The following is a 26,218-nucleotide window of genomic DNA, read 5'->3' as shown; positions in this document are numbered from 1 at the left end:
TCATTTTGGCTAGTTTTCTTAATTCAAGTGTCTGTAGGTCAAAAGACTAGCCAGAAGAAATTTAAATGCTTTATTGGAAACCTGGATACACATTTTTACTTGAAATTATGTCAGACTTCTCTTTGTAAGGATTTAAAATATAACACAGCAGTTTCTAAAATCACTGGCGTATTTTATTCTTGGCTGAACTGAAACTAGGCAATAAACATACAAATGCACCGTTAGAGATACACTAAGGAGAGTGACATTTCTCCTGATCTCTGAGCTTCTACGGTAATTTATGCCAATAGATGCACAGATCTGCACGCGGCTCACAACTCTTAAGCACAATGTTCGTGGGTTCGCAATCACAGCAGTGGCGCCCACCAAAAACACTGCAGTCCCTTCCAAGCCTCTGTGTATGCCACCACAGTGAGTAAAACTAATTTGGGTTGATTCCTCTTGCCATAGTCCCTAGCCGTCATGTCCAAGCACAGCTACAACTCTCGTTCAGATCCCCGCCTCAAGTTCAGATCACAGGTGAGGTCTCTCACTTCCCCTTCCTTTCCGTTTCTCCTTTCTTCCCTCGCGTTTCCTCCTTTCTTACCCCTGTACCTCCTCCCCTACTGAACCCATCCCTCCGACCAGCATGTTCTGAGGATCTGTTATGATCCCGGCACTGTTTTGTTGCTAGGAAGGCAGCAGTGGTGAAGAGAGACGAAGCCCCTGCCCCTTCTGAGTTGCCTCCTGGTTCTTTATGTATAACTATATTCAGCTATTACATTTTTCCATCGGACTGCTTTGTCCCTTGCCAACCCCATTCAAAATGATCTTACTTGTTTTCCATGGCCTGCAGGAAAAAAGCCCAAATTTTCTGGCTCGCCTTCCATGGCCCTCTAGGATCTGGTTCCACTATCTTTCCAGCTGAATCTCCAGCTTCATTCTGCATGTCCTGTGCTTCGGCTAAACCTGAGCGCTCGCCCTACACCCCAGCTATGGCAGAATGGACACGGTACCGCACGATCGGGTGACAGGCTGCCTGCGGCAACAACCGAAACCCAATACAGAGGAACACAGAAAAACAGAACGGTGAGGGAAGCACGGATGAAGAAACAGACGACGACATGGAAATCTAATACATGTTCTTGGGGGGAACAGTTTACTATACCAGTTCCCTCCAAATTAACCTCTCCATTCCCTTAAATCCCAGTACAAGTCATAGTTACACTTTGTCCCACAGCTGTTTATGAATGTCCTAGTAGTGCCACAGGACCGACACTGGGAAATGGGAGCAGGGCAAGGTATGTAAATCCCTCTGGGAAAAGGTGACTGCCTCCCCCAAAAGGAGGCCTTTGAACTAGAGAAGAAAAGGACTGACTCTTACCTGGGAGGCTAAAAACCAACCAGAAAGTTAGATGTCCTTGTGCAGCAGTGAGCTGCCCAGACACCAGGGAGCAGGCCCCAAGTGCAGGGCCATGTAAGCCGCTATGATGCCCTGACGAGGGCAGAAGTCCCCAGCAGCACAGAGAAGCAGCAGCCCCTGCAGGCAGAGCTGCATCAAGGAAGCAGCCATGGCACCCTCTGGTCTCAACAGGACATCTAAGGACCGGCTCAACCAGCACAGCAGGAACTGGGACCGCCTCTCTGAACCCCAGGCAGAGGCGGGCCCGCTCCAGTGTCAAGGAAAGGCAGAGGGAAGGCTGCGGAGGGCCGCTGGGCACTTCAGGAAGCACAGGAGGACAGCTGATCAGGGCTCGAGGACACTCGCACGCGGCCGATCCCCACTAGGTCAGAGGAGATTTGTGTCGTAACAAATTGTATTTAAGAAGAAAGTGCGGTTTTACCTTGTAGTCCTCGGCAGATCACATCGAGGACCTCTGGGCTCTATTTTCACTTTTTTTTTTTTAATTTTTTCAATTTATTTATTTTCAGAAAAACAGTATTCGTTATTTTTTCACCACACCCAGTGCTCCATGCAATCCGTGCCCTCTATAATACCCACAGGTGGTGGGTATTTTCACTTTTTTAATGACAATGACCACTGTCAAATCGGTGTGCCGGTCTCTCTCCCTGACTAGATCGGAGTTCCTTTAAAGCAAAAACTAAGTCCACTAGAAAATAAACCTCCCCCTGAATTTCTGCGCCCCTAGTCAATTTTCACAAGTTGTTCTAGATCCCACAGAACCCTGCATAGCAAGTCTTCACAGAGAAGTACTAAAACTCTCCATTCCATGAGCCCATGAACGGATCTTTTCCTCCAGGTGAAGTGTAATCAGTGTTGAAAATACCTTCCGTGGGAGAGGACACGGACGCCCCCTTCATCGTAAGAATAAAGTGCATGCACGGTCAGGTCCTTAAGCAAAGCAAAACCCGCTTACTAGTAATCATCGCGCCGGTGACAGAAGCCAGAAATCCGACGCTGACGGCGATGAGGGAGATCACTCTCCCCTGCCTGTGTCTCTGCAGCATCACAAACATCAACACGCCCGCAGCACCGTGGACAAACAGGGACGAGAAGAGAGCCCACAGGAAGATCCAGTACCACATCTCTGAAAAGAAGAGCAGAGGGTTAATAGTTCTGCTGGAAACAACCTAGACAACCCGGGTTAATGAACAGGGGCGCACCCAGGGTTTGGAGGAAGTGTAAATGAGAAAACGGATAGAAAAGTGCCCAGTACTGTGCCTCACACATAGCAACACTAACTAAACATTAACGATGATCATCATCACTGATGCTCGACGGGGGAACAGTTCAGCCTTCAAAACATTAAGGCGAAGACGCTCTGACTGGCTCTGTCTCCATCATACAGCTATAACCCATCAACGTGTCTAGAGAGTCCCTAACATATTTGCAAATCTCGTGCAATAAATTTATTAACTGCTGTTTGAGGTAGGATTTTCTATTTTCTACACCAAATAACAGTGTTGACATTTTTGAAATCTACCTCTTAATTCAAATTGTTCCAGAAATCAACAATTTCATCTTTTATGATTTTAGGCATTTCGGGCAATTCCCCTCTTGGATCCCAACTTTATATACTAAGGCATCACTCAGAATGGGTTTTTTTTTTTTTTTAATTTCTTTGTCTCGCATAATTTTAATAGTCCTTACCCAGACCTTTCCAAGCTCCATCGTTCCTTCCTCAGAGTGTCCTTAATTACTGTTCACTGTGGTTTAGGCTACGGTCGATGAGCACACCTTCCATTCTGTCTCTCTTGTGCTTGTTCCCTTTCCTTCTGGCTTCCTGCACCCTCCCAGTCAACCCACGCAGCTCCAAGAGGCTTGGCCAGGTCCTTGCACTGACTCCATCTCCCCGCCCAAGCCCGTGGTGAGGTACGTCAGGGGAGACAACTGATCCCAGCTGAGCTGCTCTTTCCCTTCCTCTGGGAATTCTGGACTGGGCCCAAGGGAGCACCTCAGTCTTTGGGTGGCTGAGGGATCTCTGAAGGGCCATTTCTTCATCACATGATGAGAGCCTTGGGACAAGACGAAAGAAAACTGTACCCACCAAAGAGAAGAGACAACCAAATCCCTCATTCCAGTGATTCCTATGGCCTGCCACATCACCACCCTTAGTTTCCACATAACACCCTAGTTTCCTTGTCATAAAATCCCTTTTTATGTAAACAAGTTGTGTGACTTAGAGCTGGAAGAGCGGACACCAGAATGCTGGGATGTCACCTTGAGGATCATCCTTGGTAAGCCAACATTCCGTAATGCAAGATATCTACCTACACTAGCGTTCTCTCTCATTGACCTCAAGAAAGGTCAATGAAACAGTCATGAAACAGACAGAGAGAACAAAAATGGATGAATAAGAACAGATTTATCAGGTATATGCTGTTGGTGGGAATGTAGAATGGTGCCGCTGCCAAAGAGAAGTAGAGTAGTTCCTCAAGAACTTGGAAAAAGAACTACCATGCGATCCAGCAATTCCGCTTCTGTGTATAGAGCCAAAGAATTAAAGGCAGCATCCCAAAGAGCAATCTGCACACCCGTGTTCAGAGCAGCATTATTCACAGCAGCCAAGAAACGGAAGCAGCTCGGGTGTCCACCAACAGGGATGGCACATACAATGGAATAGTAGTCAGCTTCAAAAGGGAAAGAAACCTTGGGACATGCCACAACAGAGCTCAAGCTTGAGGACGTCATACTGAGTAAAGTCAGCCAGTCACAGAAAACTACACATACTGTGTGATTCCATTCACATGAGGTAGATCCAAAGCAGTGTGGTTCAGAGAAGAAACAGAATTATGACTGCGCGAGGCTTGGGGAGAGGGGAACGGGTACAGAACTGCAGTTCTGCAAGACAAGAAAGATGTGGAGACCCGTGACACAACGGTGTGAAGGGACTAAATGCTACTGAACTACACACTTAAAATAGGTACGATGGGAAATTTTATGCATTTTTTTTTAACCACACTAAAAATAAACTTTTTAACGTATGGATATAATTTTTAAAGATAATTATTTTCTGAGTCCACAGTCTCTCATGGTTGAGAAACAAACAGGGTTTTGGAGGGGTGAGGGGTGGGGGGTGGGAAGGCCTGGGGGTGGGTATCACAGAGGGTACCTATTGCATGGAGCACTGGCTGTGGTGCATGAACAAAGAATCTTGGAACACTGAAAAAAAATAAAATAAAATTTAAAGAAAAGAAAGAGATAATTATTGTAATGACCATAAATGAGAAACAAATTAAAGATGTGTGAAGTGGAGCGCCTGGGTGGCTCAGTTGGTTAGGCACCTGACTCATGATTCTGGCTCCGGTCATGATCTCAGGGTCCTGGGATGGGTCCCTGCGCCTGGCTCTGTGCTCAGCGGGGAGTCTGCTTGTCCTCTTCCCTCTGTTCCCCCCGCCCCTGTGCTCTCCCTCTCTCAAATAAATAAATAAATAAATGCATTCTTAAAAAAAAAAAAACACCTCATGAAGGATACACCACCCCCAAAACACCTCATGAAGGAAAGAAGGTGTGGATGGAACAAGGTAAATACTAGGGGTCTTGGGCAATGGAACTATTCTATAGTTTGACTGCAGTGGTTTTGTACAAGTGTACAGTTTTGTCACTCCATACAGAAATAAATGCACACACATAACTGAGTACACCTGTCCAAGTAGTACTGGTGAAGTCTGAATGAGGTCTGTATCAAGGTTTTGATATTATACTGTGGTTTTCCAAGATGGTCTCATCGGGTAAACTGGGTAAAGGGTAAGTGGGTTCTCTCCGCATTATTTCCTGCAAACGCATGTGAATCTACAATCGTCTCCAAGTAAAAAGCTCTTTTTTTTTTTTTTTAAAAGAGAGGATACACTGAAAACAGATTAAAAAATAAAATCATTTCAGCATGCCAAATTCTTAAGAGTAACAATCAGATTGGACTCAGTTAATGTGAAATAATTTGAAGGAAGAGTCACCAGACATATTTTCCAATTGTGCTGAAGGACCATCCATGCTTCTCAGTGGCATAAGAGACAGATGCTGGTCATTATGGAAAAGAATACAAAGCTTGCCTTTCCAGATTTCAGGAAAATAGTGTTTTCATGCTGTCAATCCCAAACAAATAGCTTCAATTTATAATAAATGCATTAAAGACAAAAAGGCTTAACCTGCTCAGAAGATATTTCTATCTTTAAAGATGTAATTTTTCAAAGTGAACCTAAAAAACTGGAAATATAAGGGAATATAAGGGAACATGAAGGCATTTTCACCAGGGAGGCGCTGAGACAAGAAGGGTTCGATAGCAACAGGCAGATACTCTTAAGGAAGAAAATAATCGGGGCACCTGGGTGGCTCAGTGGGTTAAGGCTCTACCTTCAGCTCAGACCATGATCTCAGGGTCCTGGGATCGAGCCCTGCATCAGGCTCTCTGCTCCACGGAGAGCCTGCTTCCCCCACCTCCCTCTGTCTACTTGTGATCTCTGTCTGTCAAACAAATAAATAAAATCTTAGAAAGAAAGAAAGAGAGAGAGAAAGAAAACAATCATCTGCCTCGTAGCCCAAGCCAGCTCTGGTAGCTTACCAGATCTACCCCAGAAAACACTTTTGTTTGTTGTCCTTGAAATACAAATAGGGGTAAAGCATTCTTAACTATATTTAAGACTATGAGTGAGAAATTATTTGACATTATAAACAATGGTGTTTGTCTATTGACTATATAGTTATTGGCTTCAACAATAAATTGGCCTGATCATTTGGAAATGTAAATTTTAAGTTTAATGTTCTATGAAACCCCAAGATATCAAAGAATTATACAACTAAAATAGAACCTCGAAGAGTCCTCTAGTGACCAGGCAAGGGTTATCCCTTAAGCAGATTGAGCATAAACTACCTAAACTTAAATTTATTTTCACATTTCTGTCTTTGTTAAAAAATCGTTATTATTTATCTTGGAAAAACTGAACTCTGCTGAGAATATCTATAGCTAACTTAGGCCTCATGTTATCACTATGCTTGTGAATTACCTGATGGATGCACGCAACCTGGTCCGTGGATAGGGCTTCTGAAGAACTTGATCTCCTCTGCATAAACAAGTCTGTCTTAGGCCCTGCTCACTACTGGCAAACAGAGGAAGCCTGCTGGGTTAGTTCAGGTGAAGAGAACTGCAGGATCCTAAGAGGAGAGCAAGACCAGATGTCCAAGAGCCCCAGAGGAAGGACAGATGTTAGGAGGACAGGCATGGAATACTACCACCTTCTCCTCAACTGCCTAGGCCATACAGCTGATGTGGACATCCACAGGCCCACTGTTCCTGTCTGCCAACAGCCCACCTAATCCAAGCCTCCAGCAATTGAGCAACGGTGAGGGGAGGATAGGCCAGAGGGAGACTTGGTGCATGCTAAACAAGATGCAACACAAAATTTTAAAAATACAATGCACAAAGCAGAAAATTCTGAAGCCTGCCATCCATACACTCACCTTAATTCACTGGAAGGAAATATTCCTTCTTCTTGGGTGCATCTCCTCTGGTTATTTCTCCCTATTCAAAGATTATGGAATCTTCACCGTAAACAAATTTTGCCTGAATTGTTGCACGGAGAACTGTGATGTGTCCCGGCCTCCAAACAATCCTAGAATAGCCCTGCTCCCAATCTGTATCTCTCATCAGCGCCCGTTGCCAAGTTGCTCAAAAATTATCTTCTGTGCTTTTGTTTTTAATCCTTGGGCAAAATTATTTATGAGAAATGGTTTTCTCTAGATGTCTAAAATGTATTAACTGGGTAAAAACAAGTCAAAGAATGGTACATACTGTACAATCCTATTTACTAAAAAATATGTTTATGTACAGAAAAAAAGCACAAACAGAAAACTTGACAATGGCTATCTTTTAAAGATAAGAGATGGGTGATATTATTTTATATATTCTTTATATTTTTTAGAACCTGCCTGAAATGTGTATATTTTTTAATTTTGCTGCAAACATACTGTCTTCAAAAAAGTAGTTTTTCATTCTAAAATTCATCAATGAAGGTGCTCTACTAGGCCAAAGTTCCTCAACCCAGGCTGCTCACAAGAACTACCCTAAATTAAAGTAATCTCTGGAGGTAGGACCTAAAGAACAACACTTTCGTCAACTCTACCAAATAACCACAACATGGAATAGAAATCAGAAGTACTACCCCATGCTAAAGTTACAGAAGAGATGCTTATGAAAAAATCCCAAAGTCATAAAAACAACAAAACCATCTCATTAGACAAACAACACTAAATGTATTTTTAATCCTCTAGAGACTATCTCACCTTTCTACTAAAATCATTAACAGGTGCTGAACTCTTACTGTATGCTCGACATACTCAAAGTCTCCAGCAGAAAATACATGGTAAGACATGGTTCTATTCTTTTTTCTCTCATATTTTAGTTTGAATAATTTCTTTTGGTCCATCTTTAAGTTGATGGTCTCCACGGAGAGCCTGCTTCTCTGTTAGCTGTTCAGGATTTCTACCTTCTTTATAAAAATGGTCCACATTGTATCTTTAGATAGTCTGTGTTCACATTAGATTATCTCAAGCTTTGCTCTCATTCCAGCAAATCTAAAAGCGTGGAAATCACTCCCCTTAGTTTCCAATATCAGTGACTTCTCAGTTTGGGGATGCATCTCACCTAGGTGACTTATTAGAGTCTCAGGAAGATGATGCACTTATAATTTGAAAAAGTCCCCTAGATCAGAGGTCAGCAAAGTAGGCTCCATGAGCTGTAGCTGGCCCACTACCTGTTTCTGTAAAGTCTGTGAACTAAGAATGGTTCCTACATTTTCAAGTGGTTGAAAAATCAAAAGAACTATATTTCACACCTCAAAATTACACAGAGTTTGAATTTAAGTGTCCATAAAACTTTACTGAAACATAGTCAGACTCATCCAGACTCTCTATGGCTACTTCCATGCTATAAAAGCAAAACTGAGTAGTTATGACAAAGATCATATGGCCTGCATAGCTGAAAATATTTACTATGGTACATTAATTAATTTAATACAGTACTTTCATATATTAGCAAGAGCTGCCACGTTGAGTGTTTAGTTAATGATTTCAATGGCATATATTCTAATAACTCGGTTCTTCAGAGCACAGTGGGTAGCTGATATAATGCGGAAGAGAAGCTTGAACAAGAAGGACAATGTCAAAGAAGGTCCCAAGAGAATTCACTGTCACATAAGAATTTTTTTAAATAAATTTAATTTAACTAAATAATAAACATATTGGAAATGGCATGAAGGTAAAGAAAAGAATCCACTGTCAAGAAATAAAGCAATCAATAGAACCAAATTGAGGAATGACCTAGACTTTACAACAAGCAGAAAGGGACTTTACAGTTACTATAATTTACATGTTAAAGGCTTTCATGGGAAAGGTAGAAAACTCACATGAACAGATGTGGAATTTTAGCAGAAAAATGGAAATTCCAAGTAAAAGTCAAATGGAAATGCTTGACATTTTTTTAAAAGTCAACAACAAAAACCATATTATCTGAGATAAAAAATTCTGTTAATGGTCTCCCCAATAGACCTGACACAGTTAAGCAAAGAATCAGTCAACTTAAAGATGGACCAAAAGAAATTATTCAAACTAAAATATGAGAGAAAAAAGAATAGAACAAAAGGAGGAGAATAAGGGAAAGAAGGAGATTAAGGGAAAAGAGGAATCACCCATCTAAGAGCTATGCAACAATTTCAAGTGGTTTAGCACACATGTAATTGGAGTCACAGAGGGAGAAGAAAAAGAGAATGGAAAAGAAAAATATTTGAAAAGAGATGGTTGAAAAATTATAAAAATAATGAAAGATATCACACCACAAATCTAAGACTCCAAGAGAATCTCAAGCAAGATAAAGACTTGCCAAAATAACCAAAACACAATAAAATAAAAATAAGCTACACACTACCTAGATACATCATAGTGAAATGATGAAAAATCAACGATAATGGGAAAATATTGAAAGTAGTAGTAGCAACAGTTTACATATAGGAGAACAAAGATTAAAAACTATAGCAAACTTCTCATCAGAAACCATCAAACCAGAAGACAATAGAGTGACATTTTTTTAAAGACTGAAAGGGGAAAACAAACCAAACCAAAACAAAAAACCTGGAAAGGCAGGAATCTATATTTTGGAGAAATAGCTTTCAAAACTGAAGGTGAAATGAAGACTTTTTTCAAAAAGAAGAAAAGCTGGGAGAATTAATCACCAGTGGACCTAAAAGACATATTAAAGGAAGCTCTTCAGACAGAAGGAGTATGATAGTAGATGGAAGCTTAACTCTACACAAAGAAATGAACAAAAAAGAAAGTTAAAATGAAGGTAAACATAAAGGACATTTTTCCTTATTTTTAATCATTCTTAACATATTAACTGGACTTAAAAATAAATCACTGTATTCGTCCACTTGAAACTGCAATTAACATAGAAGTTGAAGCTACAGTAAATATTTAAAGCTATCTGCTTCTGCTTTTTAAAGAGAGAAAAAAACACTAGTTTTTAAATTCAATGGTGATACTTTCAGGGTTTGCCTTAATTCATTGGCTTTCTCAAAGCTTATGGCAACACTTATTACCCACTTTCACTAAATTACACTTTTGCCAGCTAATTATATAATTTCAAACGGTAAATTACAGTACTTATCATTGAATAGTAAAAGAAATTTCTTTAAAAAGCAAGTTTTTTAATTTAAAACAATCAAAATATCACTGCTTTAAAGCAATCAGGTTAAGGCTACTTAAAATAGTTCAAATACTGCTCTATATTCAAGCCATAGTACTGTCTTCCTAAAAGATGTCACTCATCTTGTTCTTCCTTGTAATTGATTAGCTACTCAGTTACAAAAGCATAAGAATTAAATGTCAAAATCTGAATCTATTATGAAATTATAGCATTATACAATGATTTCAATTGTTATTACTTGTATGCCCTCAAGTATCTTAAATTATACATGTCATACTAAAAAAAAGTCAGTAACAACATGTTTGTTTGAATCAGTCACTGATTTAAAAAATCTTGTCAGCAATTGATAAAATGTTTCACAATCTCATGACACAGTATTTCCAAGGGATATTAACACTGAACACTAAAAATTGAACTTTTTACATCAATGAGCATAACATATAATGAAATTCTCAATGTAATAAACTCCTAAAATTAAATCTAAATACAGGGCCAGATGAATGACAGATCAGAAAATAAAAGCACAACCAAGAAAATTTAGCAAGTAATGTGCACGCCTGGTCAGAGTGTCACACCTTGGATATCACTTGACAATAATCCAGAGGAAGAAGTTACACCACACACAGATAAACAAAAAAATTAAACGAAGACATAATTTCAGATACTGAATCCAGTTTCCTAAACCAAATTTTAAGAAGGCCCCATTCTAAGAGCTGTTAAATGGTGTTCACAGAGTATGGATTTTTCTAGGTCCTAAGCTTCACCTTATAAATCAGCCTATTAAAAACCTGAGGAAGCACCACTTAAAAAAGAAAAATATCTTAATTTTAAAGATTAAAGAAATAAGTTTATATGCAAATGGTAAGCGTTTTCCTTAACTCATAGTTAACTAAACTTTTCCTTTTCTTTTTTAAGATTTTATTTTATTTATTTGACAGAGAAGGAACATAAGCAGGGTAAGTGGGAGGGGGAGAAGCAGGCCCCCTGCCGAGCAAGGAGCGCAATGTGGGGCTGCATCCCAGGACCCTGGGATCATGCCCTGACCTAAAGGCACACACTTACGGACTGAGCCACCCAGGTGCCCCTAACTAAACTTTTCTCTCCCTACTTTCTAATTTCTAACTCAGCTTTCCCATAACATCAGCATGAGAACGGCTGGCATCAGATTGTATTACACACAAGGAACCTGAGCCTGGGAAACATGTGGCTTGTCCAACATGCAAAATCCATTTAGTTGCAGTCAAGCATAAAACTCAGTTTCTTGATCCATAAATGCAGGGATCCTACTGTTTCTTTAGACTCTTTATTTGCATACAAGTATCTGACAGAACCCAGATTATTCCAGAAGGAAGAATTCCAATAGCTGCACATTATCTAAGTGTTTACATAAATATTGCTAATGCTAAATTCTCCCATATACTTCAGATCTAATGTAGCTAAGCCATCTTGAATTTTCAAAATATGGTCATTTAATAGGAATTATTCTCTACAGTTAATGGTTCATATAAAGAAACATTACTAAAATATTAAATAGATTAAAATATTAAAAATAATATTAATAATTAGGATTAAAAGATAGTCACTTATTAAAAACTGGGTTTGAGCATCCTCCTGGAAATGAGTTGTTTATATTGAAAATTTAATAAGTCTTTAGTTATACCAAATTCTCCATATTAATTTGCTTTATATATCACAATATAGCTACAGATTGATCACCAAAAACTTTATCTTTAAAAATTGGGTGTTCCCAAACCTCGAGCTCTCAATAACAAAATCACCCAGAACTAGCTAAAAATGTTAGCTTCAGAGACCCCTTTCTCAAAAGTCCTCCATAAATAGGGACTGGAACCCTGGATTTGTACCTTTAACCCAACCCAGGTGATGCTGATAGGCAGCAAAGTTCAGAAACTATGTTGGATTAAAGTAATTCGTGGCAGGGAATGGGAGAGGGGTGCAGTTTCATCATGAAAATCCAGTCCACAACACTGACAGAAACATCGCAGCTAGACATTGATACGAGAGTAGTAGACAGGTGCCTCCTGCTTTCCGAAATCTCCTATTATATCACTTCACTCTTACAAAAAGTCCTTCTAGATTATATCCCAAGATTTGTAAGAACAGGCAACTGGACCCAGGTAAAAGTCTGGTTCTTCCTACTTGTACAAGGTTTGGTGAAAAATCTCCTCAGCTAAGGTTACTGGAATTGGATAATCTAATGAGACCTTTTTTTTAAATGATTCCACTGCCACTGTTTATACTACTTTTACTTTTCTTTAATATCATACTTCTTTTATATTACACTTTTTATTTATTTTACTTTTTTATATTATACTTCTAATGCTAAAATACTTTGCCACGAAAAGCACAATTAGTCTATCCTACCTGATATAACCACATACATTTAATACAGCAGTAAGTTACATGGTCACTTCCATTATAGGAAAAAAGAAGCATATCAAATGCTTTGCCTTGTATCTGGTATGTAGTAAATATTCAATGAACATCACTATTTTAGAGCTTTGGTATTTATTAGAATCTTTCATCTGATACTGTGGTAAATTCAGCATGCTATATAGTCTCGGGGCTCTCTTCTTACAGCTGATTTTTTTTTTTTTCTTAGTTGAGGAAGAGCTGACACACGATGTTAGTTTCAGGTACACAACACAGTGATTGGACAAGTCTGGAGGCTGCCCTATGCATCTGCTCGCTACGGCTGCACTGTCTGTCTCCATACAACGCTATTACAACACCATTGTCTATAATCCCTATCCTGTATCTTTTATCTGGGTGACCTATTCATTCGATAACCAGAGTCTGTATTTCTCAATCCCCTTTATCTATTTTGCCCACCCCTCCATCTCCCTTCCCTCTGGCAACCGTCAGGTGGTTCTTTGTATTTATGGGTCTGTTTCTGTTTTTTATTTGTTCTGGTTTTATATTCCACATGTAAGTACCATCACATGGTATCTGTCTTTCTCTGATTTATCTGTCTGGCTTATTTCACTCATTCTAATATCCTCCAGGTCCATCCATTTTGTCACAAATCTTTCTTTTTTAATAGCTAATATTACATTGTACATATATACCACATCTTCTCTATCCATTGATCTACCAGTGGACACTTGGGTAGCTTCCACGCCTTGGATATTGTAAATAATGTTGCAATAACAACAGGGCTGCATGTATGTCTTGGGATTAGTGTTTTCATTCTCTTTGGGTAAATACCCAGTAGTAGAACCACTAGATCATATGACAGTTCTATTTTTAATTTTTTGAGAAACCTTCACACTGTTTTCCATAGTGGCTGCCCCAGTCTGCATCCCCACCAACCGTGCGTGACAGTTCCTTTTTATTCCCATCCTCAACGACACTTGTTATTTCTTGTCATTTTGACTCTACCTGGTCTGACTCTACAATACATCACTGTAGTTTTGATTCACACTTCCCTTATGATGAGTGATGTTGAGTATCCTTCCATGTGTCTGCTGGCCATCCAAAGGTGTTCCTTGGAAAAATGACTATTTAGCTGCTCTGCCCATTTTTTAATTAGATCATTCATTCTTTGGTATTATCTATATTTCTTTGATAGTTTGGATATTAATCCCTTAACAGATATATCAGTTGCAAATATCTTCTCCCCCACTCAGTATATTGCCTTTTTGTTTTGTTGATGGGTTTCCTTCACTGCACAGAAGCTTTACCGTGCTATAGTCCCAACGGTTTAATTTTGCTTTTGTTTCCCTTGCCCAAGGAGACAGATCTAGAAAAATGCTGCCATGGCTAATGTCAAAAAGATTACTGCCTCTGTTTTCTCCAGGAGCTTTGCAGTTTACACCTAACTATTCTTAATCCCAATTTCCTTTCCTGGTTTCACTGCCTCTGCCCTACCCCAGACTCAGGCTTCCTCTGCAGTTTAGGCTTTCTCTCCACAAGACAAATACCTCTAGTGATTTTGACTCCTCTTCCTGAATTACCTTACTTTTCCGGTCCTTCCTTTCAATCACCAAACAAAGCAAAGGTAAGTTTATATTAAGAGTCTATTAAAGCGTCAAAATTACAGCTCACACAGTCCGAAGACGTACCCAGAAACTGCTTTAAGAAATGTCATCTAGACCTCGGACTTGCTATTGCCAGAGGATATGGATGAATCATACGGACGCATGATTCAAAGATAATGAGATGGAGACTAAGAAAGTAAGAACCCATAGATGACAATTCTGGTTTTTGAAAAACTACAGTAGCTTCATTCTCAGTAAGACATATAGGTAAAACTTCCAAAAAGTGAAAGCCTATAAAGTACAAATCATAGCAGCGCTAGTTAATGGGCTCTGTACCACATAAGAGTAAGGAATTTTTCACTTGTATTGCAGAAAAACCTCCTGTAATAGAGCATTTAGAAAGAACTTAATTCACTGGAAGCTAGGGAGCAGGGTACCCCCAGAAAGCTGCACACTTTCTTGGGAGCATACTGAAGGAAGATGCTGGTTATTCCCGTGTATGGACAATTCCAACTACACAAAATGGATAAAAAACTTCCCAACCCCCCCACCTTTCTTTCTTTCTTTTTTTTGCGGACAGTCAATATTAACACTAAAGTAGCTCAGCCACTATAAAGTCTAAAAGGGAACTAGAATAGTGTGTATGTATAACAGGAAAAATAAGCACATATATATTTTATCTGACCTTCATTCAAGCCTGAATTCCCAGCTTCTCGATGTCTGTACCCACAGAAGAGGGGCACCTGCCCCCCATTTGCAACAGACACTGCGAAAGGAGATGAGCCCGAGGCCAACCTGTGCCTTTTTTCCCAGGGACCAATTATCTTTTCCCAGTACCAGTCTCACTCTGTGTTTACACACAGGTTTAGGGATCCTGCGTTTTTCTAAGTAAAAAATTCTTCTCTAAATTCTTAGCAACTAAATTTGGGTCAGAACACAAAATTGGGAGCCAAAGTAGTTGAAGAAAATAAAAGTAAAGCAAAGGAATGTATTACACTGTAGATTATTTTTTTAAGTCAAATTACCCATAAAACTGAAAGAGTACATGCATACTGACTATAATTTTAGACTGGGGAAAGGAGACTTAGAACATATGGAAAGAAAGAAAAACTATTTCATAAAGAAGGCATTTATCTCTACTTTAGTAAGCTGAAGAAGCGGATAAGCTACACACCGTTAATAATTTTGGAATCCCGTGAATGACACACTTTGGGAAGTGATGGATAGAGAAGAGAACTTTAGCAATGGTGATTAACAGAAGAGATGGAATTTCCAGGTACTAATCTGTTCTATATGGAATCCCTATACTAGTGTCTTCAGGAAGGAGAAAGAATAAATAGCAGAGCAAATTTGGTAGGATTTCTAAAGCTACATATATAATAAATATGGATCACTAACTTTTACACAGGCAATGGCAACTTAAAATTTTGGGAAAGAAATATTATTCAATAATATCTTATATTTTCCAGTATCTTTTGTTTGCTGGACAAAAAGTAGTTCCATTCACACATTATTAGGCTTATCAGGGCAAATAATGCTAGGCTATTCTGAAGTATCTTAAGATTTATCACCAGATGTGCCTGAATTAAAAATCTGTGTGGAACGAAATGAAAGGCACAGAACCAAGCATCATTGAGCATCATTTCTAGGGCCTGCCTCTGTCCCTGAGTAACTGATCCCAGCCATGTTACTTTAATGATGTGATACATCAGTATTTCTGAAATGAAGCAGTCAAACTATGTAAGTTCTAGTTCTAAAGCCTGTTCTAATTTCTAGCTCTTATTTTCATTTTTTTGAAAATGCATTTCTATTGAAGTAATACATACACAAGACTGTTGCCTAAAGATAAGTGTCTAAGGGAAAAAAAAAGTCAATATAAAAACTTCCCTACTTCACCTTTGTTTAGGATAAAATACAAAGAGAATAAATAACACCTGTTATTTATGTTAGTGTAAAGAAAAAATAGAGATGAGAACACACTCTCCTTTTGCTTAATTAACCAGAGTTCCTATTAACCAGATTTCTGCAATCCTTCACACAGCCATTTCTTAAATCCAAATTAATTTGGTTCTACACTATGCTCCTTTCTGTTTCATTTCTAAGTTTATCATGATGACAAACATGTCTTCTGAGTTAATGTGTTATCAAAGTCTGAAAAAAAGGTAATAAATTTTCACTTATTAGCTATCAGAGCTGAGCAAGTTACTCTCAGCTTCCATGTCTGAATCCATAAAGATAAACAATAATCTCTTTCAAGATTATCGAAAAGATCAAATACATGAAGGCATGATAACAAGCACAGAAAAGTATATTTAATAAGCATTTTAAGTAGTTTCAGGATTAAGTAGTTTAAAGGTTCAACATCTAGCCATAAAATTTGCTTACACAACTCATCCCCTAGTTAACAGTATATTCACACCAACTAATGCAAGTAGAGTGTTTAACTAATGCAATTGTTAAGTATTGTTTCAGAAATGCAATTCGATAAACACATATTGAGTATTTATATGTGCAGGCAGAATAATGCTAAAACTCTAGAATTTCATGATTACGACAATGACCCCCTCCCCAAAAGTTCAGTCTGGAAGAGACAAATAAAAATTATAATTGAACAACATAATAATAAAAGCACGTATATGGAGCAGAAGCAGCAGGGTGAGGTAAGTAACTCATTCTGCCAAAAGAAAAAGGAGGAGCAGAAGCAGGTGGCAGAGGGGAAAGAGTACATTTGCGGGCAAAGACAGGGGTTCAGAGTCCTGCTCAGCCACTCACTGTTGATATGATTTGGGGCAACTTCGCCTCTCTTCTCTGCAATTCTACTTTGGAAAGTTATTCTTAAGATCAGAAACAATATATGTAAAGTGTCTGCTACATAGCAGGCACTCACAAAGTAAGTGGCAGTCGAGTCTTGTCTTAGGACGTGTGTGTTTGTTTTGAATAGACCAAATCCTAAATAGCACCATGGCGAGCATCTCTGGACTAATAACCAAGGTACATATAGGATTACTAAGGTCACCAGCATGAGAGGGCCACAGTGAATCACATCACGTCAAATGTTACCACTTGCAGAATCCACTTTTTTTTTTTTAGAAATGGATTCCTAACATGTGGTTCACTCACCTGCTGGTGAAGCGTATTTCTGACCTACATCTTCCTCTGTTTCTACCAAGACAAACAGCATTTTGCATAGTCAGGCTCGATATTTCCTAGAAGAGGTCCCCATGTTCCTCAGTCCCACCCAAGGAACTAGTTTTGGATGTTCAGCATATCCTTTACGAAATGGCAAAGTCTGATGAGCAACAGACGATTATTAAGATTATATTAAGCAATAATGAGAGTTAACCCTGGGTTGAAACTATTATCAACCTACTGGTTGACTCATAGAACTGGAAGCCACTATAATGATTGGAATCCTAAAGTCAATATTTTAGAAATACTGTTAGATCTAGCCAAGTGGTACGTTACATTTACACTACTCTATAGCTCCCCAAACTAATTTTCTCTAAATAAATGGTGAGTCCTTACCAAATACAAACATATATTTAAGTTCTTACTTTTCACTTCAATCCTACAAACACTATGGATACAACATTTGAAATATGAACAGTAGATAAATATAAGCAAAGCCAGAAGTAAGATAACATAGGCTATCTCCAAGTTCAATTGAATCATGAAATGGTCTTCCTGTCAATGTATTCTTTTTAGAAATAAAAATATGTTCCTCACCCTCAACCATCATGTAAGGTCAGTTTGTATCAAGTTAAATAACCACAGATTAAAAGTGAGGACACCATGAATCAATCCAGAATCTATGTTAATTTTATAGTTGCCGCATTCAAGAAAATCCGTGTCTTTAAATTCATTCTACGGTATAAAAATTCTATAAAATTGTTCTCTACAGATATCTTAATTCCATATCATGCCAGATTTTATAATAAATATATACATATGATACTATATTATAAATGATACTCTATATTTATCATGTATATAATACACATGTGTATATAATGTCAGGACAGGTTATATTTGTAAAATACTCCTCACACTTAACAAGTTTGACATAATGTATTATAAATGTTCCTACCAAATTTAGCTTTATACATTTGCAAGAATTAAATCCTGAGTATGTTTTTGAGTTTTTTCCCTGGGAAGCAGAGACTGAGGAGACACCACATTGCAAGAGAATCTCTTTCCTCTAACCACTAATCTTAAAGAGTATTTTTTAAATTCAGAAATCAGAGTGTAAGAATTTCCACATTAATGCAGAAGTTTCTTCACAAACCAAACCTACAAATTCGATAAAAAAGAATATTACTGCTCACTTTTACCACCAAAATTGAGGTTAATTATTATAATGTAGTTAAGTCCAATTCCCTCTTGACAGCCTTGACGAATGAAGGGAAATGCAAAAAAAAAAAAAAAAAAAAAAAAAAAAAAAAAAAAAAAAATCAAATGTCACAGAAGCGGCAGCTTGTGGCCAGAGAGAGAGAGAAACAAGAGGGAGAAAATGGTTAAGCTGAAATGCTTGAAATGCACTAGATCTTGGCCCAAGCCCCTTACCCCCTATAACCTACTTCATCAGTCATCTAGGGCAACAACAATTTAACAGGTGAAGCAAACTGATCATGGTGAACAGAGAATTTAAGTCCTGCATCCGGTTTGAGATTTGCCAGAAAGAAGAGGATTTTAGCAGCAAGCGGGGTGTGTGCGCGCGCTTGCGGGGCGGGGGGTGTGGGGGAAACCAGCGCTAACTGTGCCCGAGTCTCAGCACTAACGCGATTCCGCGCGTACTACACAAGGCAGCACCGTCGGCAGCCCTCCCCGCGCCGGCAGGAGGAGGGGGTCGTGGATTCTCCACCCGCGATCAGGCCCCTCGGAGCGCCCTGGGAGTGGGTCGAGCGTCTGGCCCCGGGGACCCGCGTGGAGTGCCCCCAGTTAACACCTTCCCGGCCGGGACCTGGGACCGCCTGCCAGCCCGCCGGCGCGCACGGGGGTGGGGCGGCAGGAGCGCGGCCCCTCCTCGGGAGCGAGAAGGGAGGCAGGGGGCGGCACCGCATCCCCGTCCCCACCCCGGGCGCATCAATTACCCGTGAGGTTCCTCAGCACCGTCCCGTGGGCCCAGAGGCTCAGGACCTGCTGCACCGACAGGTTGATCATGGAGTGGTCGCCCCCCTCCGCCTTCATCTTCCCCGGGGGGCGCCCGCCGCCCTCTCCTCGGGCGCCGGGTGGCGGCGGCGGCTGCGAGGCTCCGGGGGCGGCGGCGGGTGCAGGGCTCCTCCAGGCCGCCGCCGCCGCCGGGGAAGGCTGCGGGGCGCCGGGCCGGGCGCTGCTGCTGCCGCCGACGGGCCTCCGGGGGGGGCAGCTCAGCGCGTCTCCCAGGCAGCCCCCTCCCCGCCGGGGAGACATTGAGGACGGCGGACGGGGGAGGGGAGGGGGCCGGGCGCTCTCCCCGCGCGGCCCCCGAGCGAGGACTCGGGGCGGAAGAGGCCGCTGCCGCTGCCGCTCCCTCTCAGGGGCAGCCCCGCGCCGCGGGGGCCGGGCACGCGAGGAGGCCGAGGTCACGCAGGGAGGCCCGGGGTGATGGGCAGACGGCAGGTGCAGCCCCCGACGGGGCCCAGCTCATCACCGCCGGAGGACGAGGAGACCCGGGACCCGGAGGAGGCTGCGGCGGCGGCCGCAGCGGCACCTGCCGCCAGCCTGCCCACCCTCCGGCCGCGGACACTCGAGGAACCGCCCCCTCCACCCGCGGCCGCCGGCGGGCCGCTCGTGCGCGCGCGCACAGGTCCCCACCTCCCCCGCCGTCCCCGGAGCCGCTGCGCATGCTCACTCTCCCTCCTCCCCTCGACCCGCCGCCCTCCGACAGCCTGCCGGCCCCCAAAGCCCTCCTCCTCCCCCTCCCCGCGCGCGCGAGCTCGGGTGGCTGACGGCGCCGAGCGTCGGCCCGCAGTGGGGCGGAGGGAAGCGCGGCCTACGTCACTAGCGCCACCGCCCGGCCCCGCCGCTGATTGGGTGCTCCGAGGGAACCACCTCCACTCCCTCCCCGCCCCCAGACCGCGGGCGCGCGCCTGGTGTGAGCTGGAGTCTTGCGGCGGGGCGGAGCTGGGGGCGGAGATGCTGGACTCGAAGCGTGCGGGGCAGCCCTGACCCACCGTGTGGGGAGCCGGGGTGCTCAAGCGCGTGGGAGGGGTTCTGTGGCATTACAGCTCTTTGGCCTCAAAATGCTTTTAATAAAGATGTTTGCGTACAAGTTTTGTTTTTTTTTTTTTTTAAGGGTGTAAATATCTCAACGTTTTAGATGTATTAAAATTTGCGTGTTTTTTTTTTTTTTCTTCAAGTAAGTCAGCTGATCTGGCTAGGTCACAACCTGCAGAATACATTTCTAAGCCGCTAAAACAGAAATAGACCCGCTGTATCATTCATCCAGTCCTTCCCGCTTCAAGAATTTGGGCCTCCCGTGGCACTAGCATCCGAAATCACCTATTGACCCAGGGATCCGGAGGTGTCCTACTCCTGAATGCCGTCCTCTAGTCTCGCTCTCTTTTCGTTGCAATATTCTTTTTATCTAAATTGTCAGAGCCTCTGTTGTTTTTTTTTTTCCCCCCTACGACTGAAACTATACTCTCTCCCTTGGCTTGCTGCTTTTCTCTGTGTCCAATCTGAGCCCGAGGAGCTGTCTGATTTACAACTACAGCAAATTCATTTATTAACTTCTCCTTGAAGGATGAAACCTTTTAACTTGAAAAATTAAAGCTAAATTTTGGCGATAACAAATATGCACTAGGCAGCCCCCTCCTCCTCTCCAGCCTTTTTCAACTGCTCTGCTTTCTGGAAAAGAAAATCGACAAAGAGAAATAAAGAAGTTCATGTGTTAGCTAAATCACCAAGTATATCTGGCCAAAGCACAGAGGGACTGAATCACCTCTAAGACAGTGATCTTGGTGACCACTTTAAAAATAATTTTATATGTAGTGAGTGCTGTGAAGTGTGTAAACCTGTTGATTCACAGTCCTGTACCCCTGGGGATAAAAATATATGTTTATAAAAAATAAAAAATTATATTAAAAAAATAATAATAAAATAAAATAAAATAAAATAATTTTATATGTATGTAATTGTCTGTTGTGTATATGTATGTATTATCTGTTGGATATTACAACACAGTCAAGGGAAATTTTTGCGTTATTAATAGGAATTGAGCCAAAACTCACAATGTACAGTTTATCTTCTTCCTACCGTTTAGAAGTCTTACATCTTAATTAATTTAAGATTATACACTACCAGACTTAAAAGAGGCTTTAATAATTTTCTAATTCATTTTATTTTACAGGTAGAAAACTAATCCTGCAGAATTAAGTGATTGAATAGAGGTGACACCGCTTGAAAGCCCAGTTTCTGAATTCCTCGTCTATGAACTCTTTCTTGCAAATGACACTATCTTTCTCACCTCAGTAATTAACTCCATAATTTAAGGTTCTGAATGGGGAAGTGCAGGTTACCTTATGGCAACATTAAGAGACTAGGTATTATTTGGTTAGTGGTATCACTAACCAAACATGAACACATCCCATGATGAAGGGTTTATAGGAACAGCTGCATTAAACTCTCACATCAAGAACTTTTAGTGAGTTTACATAGAATCAATTGGGGTGCTTCTGGTTACACACTATTTAAACATGGTAGCATATATTTAAAACATTCAGGAGTTGCAGCAGTGCCTAGCATGTAATATTCAATAAATATTAGCTGAATGAATAATTGAATGAACTTCATAGAAGAGTTGGCATTTTGCTTGTTTTTCATATTTTTTTAAACTAAATCTAAACAATGTCAGGAAATGAGATTGTAAAACACAGCAATGAAGGCTCAATGTGATCTGTACTTCGGTAACCTGACAATTTTCTCCCTCCTTTTCAGTTCACTTTAGTAAGTATTTATTCAGCTCCTACTATCCATAATGTTCTCTGTGAGGCCTCATCTATAGAATTTGAAGATGAATAAGGTCCCTATTCTCTAGACTAATGTATTGCATTTAATTTGTCTTTGCTTTGATAAAGCTAATGATACCCACCATGTAGAACCCTATAGTCTTGAGAGAACTGAACATTTTCCCAATAGCCAGAGTAATGAAACTCCAAACTGAGTTAATGCAAAAAGAAGTCACATGTGTAACTTCTTTCCTTGCAGATTTTTGATACTGAATTAATGTAGCAATCAAGGAATGGCTTAGTCACACTGCAGAAGTTAGGGAATGCCTCAAATGAATCCTTGAGGTGTCTTTCAATCTTATGCCCTTGTGCCCAATCTACAAACAGTTCCTGGTTTATTTTTTGCTTGCGAGTGAAGGGACACCCCTAAGACTTAGGCATCTTATTAATTGTTCAGAGAGGGCCCGGAAGAAAGCTTTCAAAATCAACTGGAATATAAAATGATATGATCCTTTGAGAAAAACATTGACAATTGAGAATTTTTTCCTTCACTTTATTATCTTCCTTTCTTGGTCTACAGTACTACAGCATAATGTCACATTGTATAGACAATCTAATTTCATCTTCTTGCACATCTTAGTGGTTCTAAACCCTGAGTAGTGGAATAGGTTCAATAGGTTGATTATCTGAAAAATATGGTTTGAATACTGCCTGCAACTAGCTTTAAAATGGGAATAATAATATTATCTCTCTCTCCAAATATTTGATGTCCTCTGAGAAATAGTAATAATGAACGCAACCTCCTTCCTTATGTCAGGCCCTGTGTCAAATATTATAGATTTAATTTTCACAAGGATGAGTTAAAATTTCACAACACTTTTAAACTGTTTTGCTTTCAAAATCCATACTTAAAGCTGTTCAAATCTTTGTGCACACACACACACACCCAGTGAGATCATTGTTGCTTGTTTTCTGAAGAAAATAAAATTCAGTTGAATGAAATGACAGAAGTACTAAGAACAAAGAGTTGTATGTAAATATGCGCACCGAAATTTACATGTTGCACTGTTTCTCAGAACACCTATTAAGTCAAGATACATTTCTATCACAGTAAATCAGAGAAACAAGGTAAAGAGTATTTCCTTCTCTAAAAGCTGTAATTCTAAAAACAATGTTGAAAATGACACTGTGGAAATTCACACCCTAAATATAGCCTAGCTACCACAATTAGAATCATTCCACTTTGCCTACCTTGGGAATTTAAAAAGTTGAAATTTCTGTGACCGGGAAATACAAAGCTGTGTCCTATTATATCTCCCCAGTATGGCACACTTAGCATGCCAAGCTACCATTATGGAGCTGCCCAGAAAAGGAAGAGTTTCTTCACATTGGCAGTGGGACGTCCATCCATAGTCATCAAGTGTCAAGGCCATGTTTGAGATGGGAGGACAGAGAGATAACCGCCAGGGCCTCCAGCTCCATTTTCCATCTCATTTTTGTGCCTTATCTCTGCCTGTGTATTCAAACCACCTTATTTATCATCCCAAGTCTTTTTTTTTTTTTTAAGATTTTATTTATTTATTTGACAGACAGAGATCACAAGTAGGCAGAGAGGCAGGCAGAGACAGAGAGGAGGAAGCAGGCTCCCCGCTGAGCAGAGAGATCCCAGGACCCTGGGATCATGACCCGAGCCAAAGGCAAGGCTTTAACCCACTGAGCCACCCAGGTGCCCTGATATCATCCCAAGTCTTAAGAAGAGAGAATACATAATGATATTTGGACTCTAAAATTTCATATATTGAAGGCTAAATGCGAGCAGAAGAAGAAAAATATTGCTAAAGTCACATGCACACAAAATCCTGCATTGGCAACATACAAGACTTAGTTTTCACCCATAACCAATGTTTACAAATTACCCTGCATCCACCCTGCTCATATTATAGGTGGAAGGCCAAATATAAAACATAAAATAGTCTGTTGACTGAACAGCACCTATAGATTTGTAATACCTAATTCTCACTGCATTCAGTTCTTAAATTATTTCACTGTGGAGCTAAACATCAGCAAACATTATATGCCAAGAACAAAATCATGAAAGTCATATTTCACTGTATCTTAATTAATGTTTTTCTGATCTTGAGTGAAGTTACACGTTTTTTCATGTGTATAGGAACATTTGGATTACCTTTTCTAGGAAATTTTACCATTTTTCCTTGGGATATTTTATCTTTTAAAAATAACATGTAGGACCTTTTAGATATTTAACAACACACCATTTGTGACATGCATTGCATTTATCATTTCCAGAACCTTTGTCCATTGCCTTTTAATTTTAATAAAATTCTTTTGTCATACAGAATGTCTGATATTTACATTATCAGGCTTTCCTTTTATGGTATCTGAGTCTTCAGCTGTGCTTTAGAAAGTCTTCCTTTCTCTCAGATTTGATTTTTAAAGTCTCTTCTATGTTTCCTGAATATTTTATGAGTGTTTTTGTTTATAACTTTGGTCCACTTGTAATTTTTTTAATGTAAGGAGCTTGGCAGAGATCCAATTTTTTTTTAAGATGGCCACTCAGTTGTCCTAAAACATTTATTGAATAATCCATCATTTTCTCACCTAAATGCTTAAAATATCTAACCACCTAAAATACCAGCTACTTCATGTACAAAATTTTTTATATACTTGGATCTATTTTCAGGCTTTCATTTCTGTTCTATCTATCTATTCATATATCAGTATTACACTGTTTTAATTTTAACTGTAAAATATGCTTTAATATCTAAATTCTGTCTTGCTTATTCTTCATTTTCAATTTTTAAAAAATTAATCTTGAATGCATATTATTCCAGAGGAACTTTAAAATCAGCTTCTTAATTCTAAAAATACTACTGGTTATATTTTTAGTGGAGTCATGTTAAATTTATAAATAAGTTTAGGGGAAATGGAGAACTTTCCCCTTATTTTAAGAATTTTAATTTTGAAAAGTTATTAAAAATGTCTGTTTAATATCTGTAGATAAGACCATGTGATTCTTCCTTTGGTTCTCCACATACAGTGAATTGTATTAATACATTTCCTAATGCATTCTCTTTGAATTCTTATGATTAATGCTACTGGGTCATGATCTCTCATTCTTTTAATATGATAATTCTGCATCTTAATTTTTTATTAAATTTTTGCCATCGAGGGTGCCTGGGTGGCTCAATCAGTAGACCATGTGACTCTGGATTATGGCATGGTTAAGTTGAAGTCCCACACTGGGTGTAGCGATTACTTAAAATTAAAATCTTCTAAAAAAGAGGGGGTGACAGCCCCTATGTAGCTCGGTTGGATAAGCATCCGACCCTTGATTTTGACCCAGGTCATGATCTTAGGGTCATGATCTGGGCCCACATCTGGCTCTGCGCTGGGTGTGGAGCCAGGATTCTTTCCCTCTCCCTCTGCTCCTCAACACCCACTCCTGTGCTCTTTCTCTCCCCGTCTCTAAAAAATTAAAAAATAAAACACTTTAAAAATTGAACAAAAGGAATTGTGCCATTAATATTACAAGTGAGATTGATCTGCAGTTCTCTGTTTAAAAACATGTTTAATTTAGGGGGTTTTTTTCTAATTTATTTGTATTGGCTTTATATAAAATAATTAGAAACTGTTCTTATTTGGGTTTCCTCACTTCCTTAAAGATTTGGAGGAATTCAACTGTTAAACTGCTGTTGATGCTTTGGGGAAGCGGTTCTTCATCAGCTTTTTCTATTTAATATTTTACCCCCGGGGCAGTCAATCCATGTGGATATGTTTTTCTCTTTTTGAATCCTTTTTATAATTTTGTCCACCATTTTAAAAAATAATTTTTTTAAAGGTTTTATTTATTTATTTGACAGAGAGAGGGAGATGCAGAGAGAGAGGGAACACAAGTAAGGGGAGTGAGAAAGGGAGAAGCAGGCTTCCCACTGAACAGAGAGCCTGATGTGGGGCTGGATCCCAGGACCCTGGGATCATGACCTGAGCTGAAGGCAGATGCTTAACTGACTAAGCCCCCCTGGCACCCCTAAAAAATAATTTTCACTGTTAACCAATGCCTCTTTAAACTTTTCCAACACATTGCTTAGTTTGTGAATTTGCATATTCCCTCATTTTATCCTAATTATATTTGCTGATG

At 40.1% G+C, this 26,218-nt stretch overlaps 1 protein-coding gene across 2 annotated transcripts in view; it reads right to left on the bottom strand.

The window, feature by feature from the left end:
- TMEM170B (transmembrane protein 170B) overlaps nucleotides 1-19,900 on the bottom strand; it is a 35,519-nt gene extending 15,619 nt beyond the window's left edge. Inside the window, exons 1-2 of one of the 2 annotated variants that reach the window (XM_045066973.1) lie at nucleotides 19,222-19,900; nucleotides 2,358-2,528 (exon numbers count right to left, since the gene is read on the bottom strand). In XM_045066973.1, coding sequence (XP_044922908.1) covers nucleotides 2,358-2,528; nucleotides 19,222-19,540 — 490 coding nt within the window. In that variant the 5' untranslated portion in view covers nucleotides 19,541-19,900. The remainder of the gene's footprint in view (nucleotides 1-2,357; nucleotides 2,529-19,221) is intronic. The other variant, XM_004753713.2, reaches the window with a different exon arrangement.
- Nucleotides 19,901-26,218: the final 6,318 nt, after the last annotated feature.

Source organism: Mustela putorius, unplaced genomic scaffold, assembly GCF_011764305.1.
Source record: "Mustela putorius furo isolate JIRA1106 unplaced genomic scaffold, ASM1176430v1.1 tig00003870_pilon_pilon_pilon, whole genome shotgun sequence".
Taxonomy (NCBI): Eukaryota; Metazoa; Chordata; class Mammalia; order Carnivora; family Mustelidae; genus Mustela; species Mustela putorius.
This window is presented reverse-complemented; position numbering and strand designations above follow the sequence as displayed.